General features: G+C 33.7%; 1 protein-coding gene across 1 annotated transcript; it reads right to left on the bottom strand.

Annotated features, from left to right (window-relative positions):
* Nucleotides 1-4,680: 4,680 nt before the first annotated feature.
* TRIADDRAFT_30782 (uncharacterized protein) lies at nt 4,681-11,916 on the bottom strand (the record flags this gene model as incomplete). Its single annotated transcript, XM_002116391.1, has 21 exons — nt 4,681-4,863; nt 4,987-5,312; nt 5,397-5,481; nt 5,568-6,046; nt 6,147-6,355; nt 6,501-6,780; nt 6,918-7,369; nt 7,509-7,608; nt 7,700-7,822; nt 7,906-8,042; nt 8,136-8,209; nt 8,243-8,250; nt 8,336-8,463; nt 8,608-8,717; nt 8,801-8,857; nt 8,960-9,013; nt 9,398-9,547; nt 10,051-10,184; nt 10,315-10,399; nt 10,528-10,595; nt 11,826-11,916. 21 exons carry the CDS (start codon nt 11,914-11,916, stop codon nt 4,681-4,683), a joined length of 3,333 nt encoding a protein of 1,110 aa, XP_002116427.1.
* Nucleotides 11,917-16,396: the final 4,480 nt, after the last annotated feature.

Here is a 16,396-nt window from a genome sequence, read left to right on the forward strand (position 1 = left end):
ATATTTCGGGTTGACAGGCAGGAAAACAAATAAATTGTGAAGCGATAGATTACCTTTCAAATAAACAGTTGCATAAGCTTGAAATTTAACACTGTCTGCACAGCAGTGAGGGTTATTAATATACTGGTTCAAATTTTCTGCCTAAACAAATAAGGAAATATCAAGTATTACGAGAAATGGCATCAATAACTACAGTAGAGTAGTCTAAAAGAACGAAAAGGTTATTTAATCTTAATTAGATTATTCCCTATTATGATCTAAGTAACTTTTTAATTCAAAATCAAAAATAATTCGCAGAGTTTTTCCTCTTAAGGTTATGATGATGATGATGAAGAAATACAGAACGAAAATAGAAGTTCTTTGAATAACTTGAAATAATCAACATATTTTGATTACATAAACAATGACAGACAATGATGAAAATAACAAGATAATGATAGAAGCTTCTTTAAGAAGTCCTTATTATATCAATAGTTACAATTGAAGAATCTTAATTATGGATGATAGGGGATGATGGAGAACAATAAGATCAAAATAGTAGTATTTCCTATTACAATTTCCGATAATCACTAAATTTCCTTATACAAGTAGAGACATTGATAAATTACTCATATTACTTTAAATATCACTGAAATAAAAGACAGAGGACTTCAGTTTGGGATGACGGAGGATAATGGAAAACAATAAGATTAAAGTAGTACCGTATTTTCTATAACTACGATAATCATCAAATTTCCTGGTATAAGTATAGATGGACACCGACAATTTGCTCATATTTTATTAAATATGACTGCATTAAAAGAGAGAGAGCTTTAATTTTTGTAATTTATATCTCTAAGTCAATCCAGTCTTTATTAATTCAAAGATTTTAGTAAATAATGGTAAACATTCACTGTAATACGATGTTTTATTGTTGTCTTATGAGAATAACAGTCGGAATCAATTATACAAATTCATATCATTTTCCTATAAATTTTTGTTTCACCTTAAAAGACTGTATTAATAGGTCAAGAATGGGTAATAAAGATTTCATTATCTTATAATTATTTATCAACATAAGTAGACTAACTTATAGATGTAAATAGAAGGGAAAATAGTTAGTCTGTTATATCATATCATGAATAATTCGATTAATATAACATGGATATCAAATATTTTTTAAAGCTTGATTTAATAATAAAGAATTATGATAAGTTACTATCTATTTGTTTATCATTTTTAATGTCTCATAACCTACTATTCTATTCACTGATCCTATAATAGATTAACATTGATCAAAGGAAGCTGTGTACTTCTCATCAATTTATAATCATCATATCAAATCCTGATCACTATAGAGCCAGTAGCTTGAATATAAGCTAATGTAATGAAAAACCTGTATAATTATGTCTTAATGTGCTATCTTTACGAGTAAGATTATCAATAATTGCCTAAATATAATAACTTTGAATAGTTCCTATTTGAAGTTAGAAATAATAGCTTCCTGTAAAAATAATTCATGATGTTAATCATGTAGAACATGCAGCTCGTATGAAAGTTGATCGTGAGAATAGTTATCAAATTGAAAATATCTTTCGGAAAATAATTAGTAATTGTTTAGACCTAATAGCTGGAACTCAAATCAATGGCAGTAATTGCGTAATTTAATTTCTTAATAGCATTACTTTAAGCGTACTAGTTCTTATAGTGCTTTAATAGTACACTTTGATTGCCGCATATTTATAAAGTACGAAACAACCTATCTAAAATTGATTGAATACAACAGATTTAAATAAATTCTACTTACTAGTTAGTGATCATTCTCATGCATTATTCTTACACACTATTAATTGTTTAGAATCGGTAGCTAAAATAGTAGTTGATGATTGGAAAAACGTATTTTAATTCGTATTACATCACTTTCTCATAACACCTTATTTTAGCCGTACTTTTATGATGTATTCATCACTGAAAATAGATTACTTATAATAAATACATATGTAGTAGATTTAAAATTGATTAGATATGGCAGATTTAGATAAGGTCAAATTCTATCTGGCCGGAGCTTCTTGCATATGTGATAATATAATTATTGATAGCCTAGTATAATACAGAAATTCCAATACTATCAGATTCGATATTCAATCAAGGTGTAATGTCCTGGAGAACACTGTCCCATCGCCATATTCCTATCGCTTAACCTCTAGAAATTTATGCTTGAAATAACAAAGTAAAAGTAGATTTTCTAATACTAATCAATTAAATCGATGACTAGATAACATTTGCTTACTATTAAATATTTATCATCAACTATCAAATTAAATCGGATTGTTACGTATGGCACCGAAACCCTAGCACCCGATATTTAATTTTAATTCAATTGAGCTTTAACGCGACATCGTAGTTAATATTTCTTTAGTGCTATGCTTTATTGCTATCACCTGTCTCCAAAATTTCTAGACTAGGAAAATTTTTAATCGAATTCATTCCAATTATTTTCCATTGACGTCAAGTTTGCGGTAGAAACAATAGTTTTGGCGTCCAACTAACTTTCTATAAAGGTATTTGCAAAGCAATATTCTTAATATGCACATATTAGACTCTACTTTAATCGATCTGTTGTTTATGATCATCTTGCCAAGTTTGCATGAAGACGTTATTCTCAATCATACTGATATTACCGTATTTTAATTCTAAGCTTAATTCTATATAGATTCATTGCCTTTTTATTCAATTAATGCAGCTAGAGCGAAGAAGAATGATACTATTGTTTCTCTTGTTTAAGTTCATTCAAAGTTAAAAGATGCATTATTTTGTGTTAAGCAATAAAGTGAGCCTTTCTGATCTCGTTCTCTGTAGCTTTTGTTAGCAATATAGTCCAGATAATTAAATTATGCTTGAAGAAATGGAGCAATTTATAAAGAAAAGATGATTGGGCAAATAGGTAAATCATAGAAAATGACCGCTAGATTGTATTTAATTTAGTACTTGTACTTCCTATCTGAATCAATTTATGGACGTTATCGAATAATATATTACGGTTGAATATCGAAATTGCCAATCATCTCAATACCATCTGATGTTATAAAACGACGTAATTATATGACATCTTTGACATTATAACTAAAACTTTATTAATATTTACAACACATTCTGATAATTGTAATGATCCAGGTAATGTAAATTAGGCACAATATTCGTATATGTTGATAGTGGCTTAATTTCATGGGACTTATATCTTCAGCTCAAGGTTTTAATTATTTTAATAGGTTACGCTATTGGACATCCTATCGCTACCATTAATGCAGCATATACTAAGATCAAGGTGTTTCACAATAATTGCTATAGAACCGAATTCAAAGTTAAATAGATTGATAAGTGCATGATTAATATATTCTCGGGTTAGAATTAATTCATATCTGTAAGTTTCGAAACAAGGAAGTATCTTGAGGTAGTTCTTAACTATTAGTATAAATATGTGAGACACTAATGGATATTCTAATGATAGCGCCGAAATACAATACTCTTTTATTTTGTAGCAGTTACTCTAGCAATCCTAGTTTACGTAAGTAAATTCTGATCAACCATCCTTTAAGTCAATTTCAGAGTTCCCCTACTTACTTTTTCACCTATTATTCATTCGAAATACAGTATACTGTAAGTTTAATTGAATAGCAGTATGAAAAATGGGATCAATTACGCTAGTAGACATTAACAGTTAATTATGTAAATTTAAATCCATAGCTAGGATTAAATATAAACGAATTATTTCACTCAATGGGGTTCTATTTAGTTGGTGTCATCGAAAAGCTGATTCTTTATGATAGAACCATTTCAACATAATTAGTGCTTTGTTCTGTAACGCAACAACTGGAAATTAGTCACTAAATACCGGCGATACAATAACTTCTAATTGAGTTTATTTATTAAAAACTATGTTACAATGACTGTATCGATAACTTCAATCATCTGATTGTTAATTCTTGTATTACTGTAGTATCACCATAGGATAAATATACGTGACTACGCTATCATTAATTATCGTTACTTAGAATTAATATTTTAGATAGAGCAGTAACATTTTCAGTACTATTTACAGTACGTGAATAGAATGGCTGCATTGTATACAGTAAACAAGAATTTGGGAGTCAAAACAGTCATACTACAATTGCTATCATATTTTGAATCATAAAACTGTCTATATGTCGTTATAATGACATTTCAAATAGCTTAAGTCGAATATAGGTATGCATTACTTTATGCAGTTGATTATTCATGTTAAAGCCTATCAAAGTGGCGATAAACCAGAAAAATAATATTAATATATTATTTCGCTATAGGATTCTTTGGAATATATTATAACAACGAGAAAATGCATACCATACAATCTACTATGAAATAGGTCACCTTTAAAATGTTATATTTAAAATATACAGTCAATAAATCTTAGATATTCTCGCTACTATGACCGTTATACAACTAAGAATGTATCGAGAGTAAAGTTACAGATCGTTGAAAAAATTTCGAGCAATAAAATTATTTTACGCGAGCCCATATGTAAGGATAACCACCTAGTGGTAAGAAGTACCCTTTATAAATCATATTAATTATCAAGTTCGGTATCATCGAGCGTTACAACCTTCTTTGCAAAATTGTAGCGTACAAACGTTAAAATTTGTAAGTTCTTAAATCTAATTCTGCCTACTTTTTGATAGTTCTCTGCTTTTCAGCATGCTCTACAATCTTCTTTTGAACTATCAAACCCTTTCGTGCACGAATTTTATCTACTAATAACCGGGCACGATTTTCAGAATCAGCTTTCTCACCAAAATGCAATATTTCCTCCTCAGTTGTAGGAACCCAAAACGGATCTGCAGGTATAATCTAAGACAAATAGTAAAAATTTCCAACTATAATGGTTATCTAACGCATATAGATACGACAAAAAAAATAGATATTCAACAGATTGTGTAATAAAAATTGACAATATAAAACTTAATCATTTACCTCCCAATTGTTAAAAATTAACTGAGGATTAGCTAAGCCACTTGTTTTCTTACGGATTTCATCAGTAAAACCAAAACTTTCAGCCACCGGCAAAACTGCTTCGATATTAAATATTGATGATCCTTCTTGCATATCTTCAGATAGAATCTGCCCATTCCTTCTGCCTAATACTGCATATACTTTTCCTAAAACATCTGATGTAGCATGGATAGTACATTTGTAAGTAGGAACCATTAGTCGAACCGGTTGTGCCAAAAATGCCCGACGACAGCCGCTTTTAATAGCAGACATTAGTTGACCGGAATTAATACTGATAGATTTTGCACCTAATAACAATTATCATAAGTGGTTAGCTATGTTCTGCAATCCGTAAGGTTATTAATAGTCATATTTTTGAAAGGGCTGATTACCTTTTCCTTCAGATGCGCTTGAAATTTCATTCTTTGCGACATGAGTTTCATTAGATTCCAATGCCAAATTATCTAGAGCTTCTGACTGGGAGTATCACATAATGATAGCAAAATGAACATTTACATTTGCAGCTCTACGCATTAAAACTAAATTATAAACAATAACAATACCGATGACTGGATCGATGGTAGGTACGTCCACTCTTTGATTACAAAGCAAACACCCATCATTGGTTCCTCACACAACGGGCCAGCTAATGTGGCTAACTGAAATCCGGTTATAACACTGTTATCAAATTTTCTAAACATATCCTGCTCCACGTTTACCGGACGATCTTGAGTTACATCCCAAAGAGTGGATCTATTATACGACGTTATTTCATTGACTAGTATATTTGGCCCATAGTTTCTGGGACCAAAACACCAAATTTTGTCCACAATATCTTTCCATTCTTCACCAGCAACATTAAATTCTTCCACTAAACTATTATAAAATAGTGCTACTTCTGTCAGTTCACTATCAACGGGCGAAAGGCTGTGATCCTTGCGAACAGATTTTGATCCAACAATCGACTTAATAACATCTGCACTTTCATCGAGTAATTTAGTAACATTTGTGGGAAGAGGTTTTGCCTTTACCACTAATTTACCTAAATAAAATAGAACCATATGTAATACTTCGTTAATCACAACTATATAGGGTTATAAAGCTGAATTAATCTTGACGTTAATAATTGTAATCCTTCGTACATGACTTATCAGATGTAAACACAGTGATAGTTCCGGCATTATTTTCACAATTTGGGTAGTCATAATCCAGTTCTTGTCGTCTCGTAGTACTTTGGGTTTCATTACTATCAATTAGTTCGTTAACCATATCGAGTTGAGGTGGTGGAATAATTGTTTCTCTGAATGGGATTATTGGTTCCGAAACAGAAATTTCCACTCCAGGAGCAAATCTATCTCAAAAATGCGTGTATATGTGCATGCTTAAAATATATTTAAGAATTAATAGTGCCAACAGCGAAGAGAAGACTATCTATATTCATCCACAAAAGCGATCACACTTGTAGATTGACATTTGACGGACATTGTGATTATTACCTTTCTCTTAGATCCTTGAGGCAACGATCAAGGTGGACTTCACCTGCAGCAACGATAACATGCTCGCCTGATTCTTGAACTAAGGTTTCAACACATGGGTCGGCTTGATTTAAAAGGCGTAAACCATTCGTGAGTTTTGCTATATCACTGAAGTGAGCAGGTTCAATAGCTACATGGACAATTGGTACAACTGCAAATGGTACTGGCATCAAAGGAGGACAATTAGACGCCGATGAAATTGTAGCTGATTTAAGAATATGTTTTTCCAAGTTGCCAATACCTAAGCATAATTTTCAAGTTTAGATTCTTATTTCTTAATAAGTATAAACTAAGAACTGGTTATCTTAATGTTAGAAATCAATCAGTTAATAAAAAACTATTCATGATATTATATATATATATATATTTTCATGCAACCTAAAATGTTTCCTGCCGGTACTTCATCTAATAGTTCCAGCTGTCGACCCATCCATAAGTATAAATCGGCAACTTCAAATATGTTTTCACTTATATCATTTCTTGAGGAATTTTCTACATTTTCATCTTTACCGGAAATGTAGGGTCTGGCATTATTCTTGCCATAATTTAAAATATGGAGTTTATCACCACGTCTAATTGTGCCGCAAAAAATTCTAGCAAATGCGATAAATTCGTGATTGCGCTCCTCAAGTGCCTCGGTATCCCCTTGTTTCGTACTCTTTATTTGGCTTTCAGCAGTGTCCTCGTTATTCTTCTCTACCTTAAGAGTTGTACTGTCTGATTCGTTCTCTGTAGTAACGGGTTCCTGGTCGGCATTATCCACGTTTGTTTCTCGTTTATCCTCAGTACGTTGTTGGTTCCTATTTGATAAACGTTCTTTAGCTAATGCTCTGCGATGACGAATTTCTTCCATTGTCAAAGTCCTAAAGTATAGTAGTTTCAAAGTACATTAACCTGTGCTATTGCATTAACATTTGAGCCAGAAAGTTTTGTTTAATACATGGCTTGTATAAGTCAATTTTTATATACTTCGGCTTATTTTGAGGAAGGCAATTCTTTTCAACAGATACCATTTTCGTTACGTGTAAAATAACGGGTGAATTATCACCAGATTTGCAATGGAGCATAACTAAATAGTTAAAAATATGCAGATACGAGTAGATGATACGCAATTAGTAGATTGAAATTTTCGCTTGCGTTAAAAATTAGATTTATTATACCTTCTTTAATTTCTTTTACATTGGCAGATAGTGAGCGGCCTTGTAACGAAGTGCTACCCATTAATTTTTCTATACGATCGATACTAACACTACACGGAGATGGCAACTTATCGCAAACCATAGCTATACAAAGTAATCATTTAAATAACTGCAAGATTAGGGCGCTAAAACAATATGTATAGAAATAAGTTAATGAACAAACTTACACAGTACCGCTTTGGATAGCGGAAGCCACTGGCTACATACTGCGTAAAGATAAACCCTAGCATCACCATGCCTTGAATCGCGGACCGACACTTTTAAATTTAATGATTTGACAATATTTTCAGACTGGATCTTATCTCTATAAAAGCGTAGCATGCACTGTTAAGAATAGGTTACAAGAGCTAGTTATACAAATAACGGAATTATCAATAAATCAAAGATCTCTCAGTACTTTTTAATATAGATAGCATTGTACAGATTCCAAAGATTTTCGAGGATAACTTGGACAAACAATGGTTTCTTCGCCTTAGCCTACAGAGTATCAATAGATCTTAAGACTTTGCACGCTATATTCCAATTGACAACAAAATAGATGACAACATAATGCTAAATAAAAAGATACAGTATTATACGCTTGATCACTTCATGAACGTGCCTGAGCCCCTTTCATAATCTTTTTGGTTTTGCTATTTAGGTAGAAATCACCCCATAGTGTCTTATTCATAATCGCTTGACTTACACCAATCTTCTTGGAAAATATAGCAGCAAAATCAGAGATTCTATTACATAATGATAGTTTATATTAATTATAGTGGTGCTTCAAATCCAAGAGGGCTATTGTGTAAGGAAGGCATCATTAATTATTCCCATATGGCATTATCGAGGCCCTACATAGCAGAACATCTACGTTATTTGTATAATACCTGAAGCCCCATCCATCTATAGCACTAGCGAATACAACATTGCCTTGATCAGGTGAGAAGTACAAAGATGAATCATCGATATCTTCCAAGCCAATGCTCCAGTCATATAACTTATAAATGAATGAAATAGCTTCACTCTTTAGTACAGTAGTAATTACTTAGACAAAAATTAATAAATTGCTATCTGATTTACATTTTCACCGTTTTCCATCATTGATTTATCTTCCTTCTTATTTTTCTCATCAACAATCTAATTCCGGGATAGAAGAATTTAAAAGAAAAGGGTTATCTTAAGAAGCATCTAAGAAAGCAAATATAATTTTTTAACTTTAAACTCAATATCTCCAGTTACCTCAGAATCTTCCATAACTTTTACGGTAAATAATTCACCAGTTAATGCATTAACCTAAAATTTACGTTTTAATCCCTTGATTTAAAAACTATAATCATATATAATAGCTGCACTTTAGGAAATTACTATAAGTTGCTACGAGATTACGTCTATTTATTGATTTAGCTCCAACAGATAAAGACGACAGACGAGACTCAATAGCTAGCGTCGCAACTGGCTATCTCCCTGTCTTCAACGAGTGATGAGCATCAACTAAACAACATTATGAAGTAACTCAACAAAATAGGTAGATAAACACGTGAAACAGCAGGATTGACATACAGGATCCGAATGCTCGCAAAAATGCAGCACAGCAGTGAGAAACGACATATCACAAGAGACTAATAGCAGCATGCAATACATACTCAATAAATCTACCTCAAGAATGTGATACTATACGGATATACTTGCCTGCTCTAAAATTTGTTGCAAGCGTACGTAAGCCTCCATTGGACTGCATTTTAATTCAGTTATTAGTCTATCGACCTTGTTAATCACCAAACAAGGGCGTATACTTTCCAACCAAGCCTGCCTTAAGACAACATGTGTCTAATTTATAAGAGAGATGAACATCTGTTTAATACTAATCAATGTCATTTTATGATCAAATTTTGATTCCATAGCTGCATGACATAGCCATAGGTATACAAGTAGTAACTCATGCTGCATCCTCAATTGAATATATATCTATCGCATGAGAATATATCGTATTGGGTTCGGTATCATGATTAGGATATCTTGATAGATGTATCACAGATTAAAATTGGATCAGAAATCTGATTATAAAATCTATCAATACAAATGTTGCACTCTATGGTACGCTTACTGATCTGCTATTTGATTTCATACTCTAATTATTACTCAATGTAGAAAATTTTATCGAAACGGATAATAAATCGTACTATTACAGCACATCACTGAAGTGAAAGCAATACAGCCATAGCAAGCTATACTTATTTACATTTAGGCAACATTTTATCAATTATACCGGCGTTATTATGTACATGCAATAGAATATCTTTCAAATTTTTTCAAGTATCAGTCGCATTTACCTGCGGACAAACACCTTCTACAGCATCGACAACAATAATTGCGCCATCACATAATCGGACTGCGGTAGAGACCTCGCTAGAAAAATCCACATGCCCAGGTGAATCAATTAAATTGATTAAATAGTCACCACCATCTATAGAAATGTAGAATGTCAACAAGCACCAATAGCACCTTTCATTAATATTTTTGAGTTTCTATTTCCATGATTTATAATGATATAACATTAATCAATGCAGTAATATATGATTAAAATTTCTTACCACTGTGTGGATAATGCAACGAGATTGCACTGGATTTCATAGTAATACCCCGAACTTGCTCGTCTTCCCTGCTATCCATGTACCGGACCTGCACCGATATAAATTCATTTATCATCTATTGCAACATTACCCCACAGTAGAATCATTTACAGCAATATTATCGATTTTTCTAAAGTCTAACAACGATTTGATAATTATAACGAGTGAATGATTTACCTTTCCGGCCAAACGTGTTGATATGATTCCATTGCTAGCGATTAGTGAATCAGCAAGAGTAGTTTTACCTGCAGGATGAAAGAATTGCTCAATGAATCCCGTAAGTCTACCTCTACCTGTATTACCCTTTTCTTATACTCTCTATTTTAGCCAATTTCATTCAGTTGTAACCCCTTGTATAGCCTAATTTGGGAAACTTGATCTAGACATGTACATTGGTACATCGACGTACGAATTACAGTATGTGTATTGGTAGCTTATTTTAGCCTGGCCATATAAGATTTAAGTGAGTAGGTTTCAATCTGACTGTGTAGAAATGGTATACAACGATACTACAGAAATAAAGTTTAAAGCATATTAGTCGTTTCTAAATATGTCTTTGGACTGCGATCACCAAGGAAATCGATGTCATATCGTCCTGAGAAATTTAGAATACCAATTGCATGATTGTATCTATTATAGCTAAACGATATCAAGGGAGATTGAATAAGCGTATAAGAGCCATTCAAAGTATGCTAAACTTAAAACCAGGATCATCAAGGCTATCTAAACTGCAGTATAACCTTAGGAAATTCGAAGTAACTATATTGCAGTTACATGATTGTATATATAACATATACACGTACACCTAGCTAAACGATACCAAATGATGGTGTACATCATACGTAAATGATACCAAGGGAGAAGGAATGCAGCTATCATTTTAAAGTATACTGAACTTGTGTCACGATCACAAAGGATATCAAAACTACTCTAGTATCATAGAAAATTGGAGAATAGACTGTGTAGTACATCGTATCTATCCGTATTAGTATGTACGTAATAGAACTCTATCGCAAAGATATTAATAAGACGAAAAGAATCCTTTCAAGTTCTACTACATCTCAGCCATGGATTGTACTGTACATTGAACTTGGATATACCAGATTCTATAGAATATTATAAGTGCAATATGATCATAGAAAATTTAGAGTACCTCCTATTTGTAGGACTACTATCTGTAGAACGTATAGAAAACACTTTTAATGAAGAAAAACCCTTTCAAAATTCTCTACCGCCGTCATGGAGTATACTGAATTTGGACTACTATGTTTACGCTGACGCAGCATCTATACACTGCATTACTACAGAATGAGTCGATCGTATCGTTACTGCATCATCGAAACACTTATGCAAACATGACACAGATAAAATTTGCCCATTTCTTAACACATAGAACAAGTATTTCGATCAACAAGCGAAGCAATTGTACAAAGGTGTAAAAGTTGATTGGAATAAATGATTCTTGTCCTACCTACCATGATCAACATGGGCCAGAATACAAATATTGCGAATGTTCGAGCTGTTTTTCTGCAATTGAGAAATTTCGTTGGGGCTCACTGTCCTCATAGCTGCCTTGTATAGTCTAATCAATTAGGATAATATCGATTTTAAGCTTGAAAATGATGTAGAACAAGTAGAAAAATGAAATCTTGCGTCGCTACCTTCTACTCTTATAAGCTGGCCAATGGCGAAAATTGATGACGTGAGCTCAATTAAAAATTGGGGGCCTTATCCCTCGCCTATACAACATGCCCCAACAGATTCTGTATACTGTCATTACTATAGAGCAAAAGGTGCTCTATGGTCTAGTCTATAGTAAGATGAAACGTTAGTTTGCACAAGTCCATTCATACCAATTGCAGTGAGTTTCTATAGGATCGTCTTACGGACAGGCGGGTGGAAGGACAAAACCTGCAGTGCTTGCGTTTTTCCTATCTTGGGCAATTTTAACGGACATATGGGCGGACGGATGGATCAGAATGGCGATGCTGGCTGTTTTCCTCGATGGGTTAGATCAGGGACTTCCGGCGACTTTTTCAGATCCTGGTGGGACTATGCAGTACTAATTGCTCTAATATGACTTCCAAGGCAAAAATTAGTGATCATTCCAGTCACTGACTAAAATCACCCCCTGCACATCCAATAAGGAGACCACAGTAAATGTACCGCCGCTAGCTACATGATGGCGATGCTAGCTGTTTTCCTCGATAGGTTAGACCAGGGACTTCCGGCGGCTTTTTCAAGTCCTGCAGGGACTATGCAGTACTAATTGCTCTAATATGACTTCCAAGGGTAAAATTAGTGATCATTCCAGTCGCTGACTAAAATCACCCCCTGCACATCCAATAAGAAGACTACAGTCAATGTACCGCCGCTAGCTACATGATGGCGATGCTGGCTATTTTCCTCGATAGGTTAGACTAGGGACTTCCGGCGGCTTTTTCAAGTCCTGCAGGGACTATGCAGTACTAATTGCTCTAATATGACTTCCAAGGCAAAAATTGGTTATCATTCCAGTCCCTGACTAAAATCACCCCCTGCACATCCAATAAGGAGACTACAGTCAATGTACCGCCACTAGTTACATTATGTTCATCCCCATTTCCCAGGTTATTTTGCAGTGGGTCCGTAGGATTTAGCTGTTTCTGTAACTCCTTTCCTACTATGGTCCACAAGCTGAATAACGCAAGCATAGCCGTTCTTGTCCGTCAATAAATCGATGCTATAGAGTAAACGTGACTGAAACTCTCCTTCATGTCCATTTAGGGGACATGAGGTCATCAATACAACAGTGTTAATGTGTGCCTGAGCTTGACATTCACATTTTCCTTCGATGTATAAGGAAGGAAATAAAAAAATGTCAAGTTGAAAAAGGATATGAATTCGCGGTCAGTCAATCACTCCTATACGGCATGCTTCGAGCCGATATGCCTCATTAAATTAGGTTATCAATGCACTAGATCAAGTAAAGTAGCGACATTGATTAGCACAAATGATAGCAATACGATCCAAGGTTCCGAGAGAATTAATAATTTGTCAATCAATTTTTATCTAGAAGCAAGCTACAGTACATCGCCTATATTCTAGAAATGAAATGATCAACTGCGAAAACAAGTGCGGTATAATCCATTTTAACTCAAAATTACGGCGGATATACACGTAGTATGGGCACTTGCGGTCAAAAAATAACCTGTGAGCCTTGATTCAATTGATTAGATATTCTAATAAATAATTAGGACTAAACGATAAGTATACCTGGCCCGATTCACACTTGACTTACGAGTATAACAGGGAAAAGTTGCCAATATTGATGGAGCATTTGTAGACCTACTCAAGGACGTAATCGATACAGTGAACGTTGAAAAAAGGTAATTGAACATTTTAATCCTAGTTCTACTACTTCAATAATGATGAATTAGCTCTGTAGTGCTCCACGAAGTCTGCTAGACCGGGTAATCACTCATTTATGAGTAGTTTATCAATTTATGACACCATTTAATTTATTAACTCATAAATCCTAATGACTCATGTTCCCTATCGATTAGTAGATGTAGCTACAAATTACCACAAAACTGCTCATTTGCCAATGATTAAAACACCTTTATACTAGTAAGAGCAACTGATTTAAACTCAGACACGGTAAAATTGCCATTAACGACGCAGCAAATAAGGACACGTTTTTATCGGGTTAATTCGAAATTGATGCCAGTATAAAGTATGGCGGCGTATTTTTTTTACAAAGTTAAATTGTATCTCTACGATATCCTTCAATTTCAAGTTCATTCCCGACAAGATTAATCATCAAACTGTCGACATTTTTCCTTTTTTATGTTGTGATACCCAAGTAAAATTGCCATTAACGACACGAATCGTAACGATGCAGCAAATAATGACACGTTTTTATCGGGTTGTTTCAAAATTGATGCCAGTATAAAGTATGGCGGCGTATTTTTTTTTTTACAAAGTTAAATTGTATCTGTACGTTATCCTCCAATTTCAAGCTCATTCCCGACAAGATTAATCATCAAACTGTCGATATTTTTCCTTTATGTTGTGATACCCAAGTAAAATTGCCATTAACGGCACGAATCGTAACGACGCAGCAAATAAGGACATGTTTTTATCGGTTTATTTCAAAATTCATGCCAGTATAAGGCAAAGCGGCATATTTTTTTATTAAGTTAAATTGCATCTCTATGTTATCCTTCAATTTCAAGCTTATTTCCGACAAGATTAATCATTAAACTGTCCGATATTTTTCCTTTTTTATGTTGTAATACTCAAGTACACGTGTTAATCGGGTAATATTCTCACATGTTTCGGAGAGGCATGGCTACAGTACTGTATGAAAATTTTAAGGAAGTAATTGCAATGTTATATTGCTATTTTTTCTACTTCCCAATAGGTGTACAGTATACTGTACAGTGCTATCGATTACAGTATATTTTAGTAATTTAAGTTAATATGACAGTATCCTCTTGTCCTGCTGGAATCTTGGATGATAACTTATGTAGTAAACATAAAGATACTGTACATGAGTTAAGAAAACTGTAGAGCGAATGAATTACTCAGCATAAGTTGTTACGATACATTTTAGTAGTCCATGACAGCATCCTCTTGTAGAATCTCACTCCTCTTGTATGGCTAGAATCTTGAATGATAGCGTGCTTACATTACATCAAATTTAAAAGGTACCGTACTGCAAATTAGTTAAGAAAACGAGAGAGAGAGAGAGAGCAAATTAACAACTATCGCAAGCTAAAGTAGCTGCTAAACCATGACAGTAGGTAAGTAAGGATGATCGCCGCTCACGTTGGTTCGGTGTACCAAGAAACTTTTTAAAAGTACTGGATGCCCAAATCATAAGCGTTGTTAACCTATGATCTTTATTAGCGTATTCTGAGTAGACTCAGCCTTTAAGAAACTGACTATAACTATCTCATCTATTCAGGGATGATTCCAAGCTTTACTACGATCATCACTTCACAGGCTTAAAGAGGATAGAAGGTAAGATTATGCTGCGTAGATATGATATCATAAGTTGCTAAAATCTCTCCATCATAACACATTAGCTGGCTATGATCTACACTATCAACTTGCATCAGTGTTTGATGGTACAAGTTAATAGGCCATTTTCTTAATTTGTGCAGGTGTTGAAAGAAATCCCAATGTACTTGATTTGTGCAGTATACTGTACATCTAGTAAAAAAGTATTCTAAATCTTTTTGTTAATATTTACCGCTGACTAATCACAACAGCTTAGCAATGTTCTGATAGTTTTATTTTCGTCGCTACGGTAATCAAAGACAGAGATAGGTCCGCTCTTTCTTCTTACAGCAGTTTGTATTGTACTTTTGGGGTATTTGGAAGTTAAAGTAGAACATTAGTAGAACATACGTAGAACATACGATGTTCTACTACCAACATTCACGATTGAATTAAGCTTTCAAATTGAATCGAATCGGTCAATAGCAGCCGCTAATCCCATTCGATGCATAATTGTAACCAGCATAGCTGATCAGAATCAGTATTTCATCTATTGGTAACCTATAATCACACTACTACATGTGTACAGCAATTAGACGAATATCAAAGAATGGAGCGGAATTGGTTAGATAGTCTATTAATTTACTTACTTTTCGATAAGCTATCAACTAATTGGTCATGCCAAGAATACAATTCTATCAGTAGTTCTGCTAGTAAGAATAATTTCTCAGGTAAAAAGTGAAATAATCTTTTATCGACAAAACCATTACGATTTACCAAAGCTATTAATTTATACTTAAAAATATAACGACATAGAAGAGTTGCTTGATTATTTATTCGTTTCGCTGTTATTCCACCGTGTGTTACACCTATATTCTTACTATAGATAATAAGATCAGAAATGGCTCAGCCCGATGATAGCAGTACAACAACAAGCAATAACTCCGCAACTTGTAGATTTCAAGATGATTTTGAATTATATAGCTTCGAAATTGTACGTGCTATGAAACAGAAAGAAAAGAGCTACCATCCTAGCCAATGTCTAAAGTGCCAAATCTAC

Source organism: Trichoplax adhaerens, genomic scaffold (genome assembly GCF_000150275.1).
Source record: "Trichoplax adhaerens TRIADscaffold_15 genomic scaffold, whole genome shotgun sequence".
Taxonomy (NCBI): Eukaryota; Metazoa; Placozoa; class Uniplacotomia; order Trichoplacea; family Trichoplacidae; genus Trichoplax; species Trichoplax adhaerens.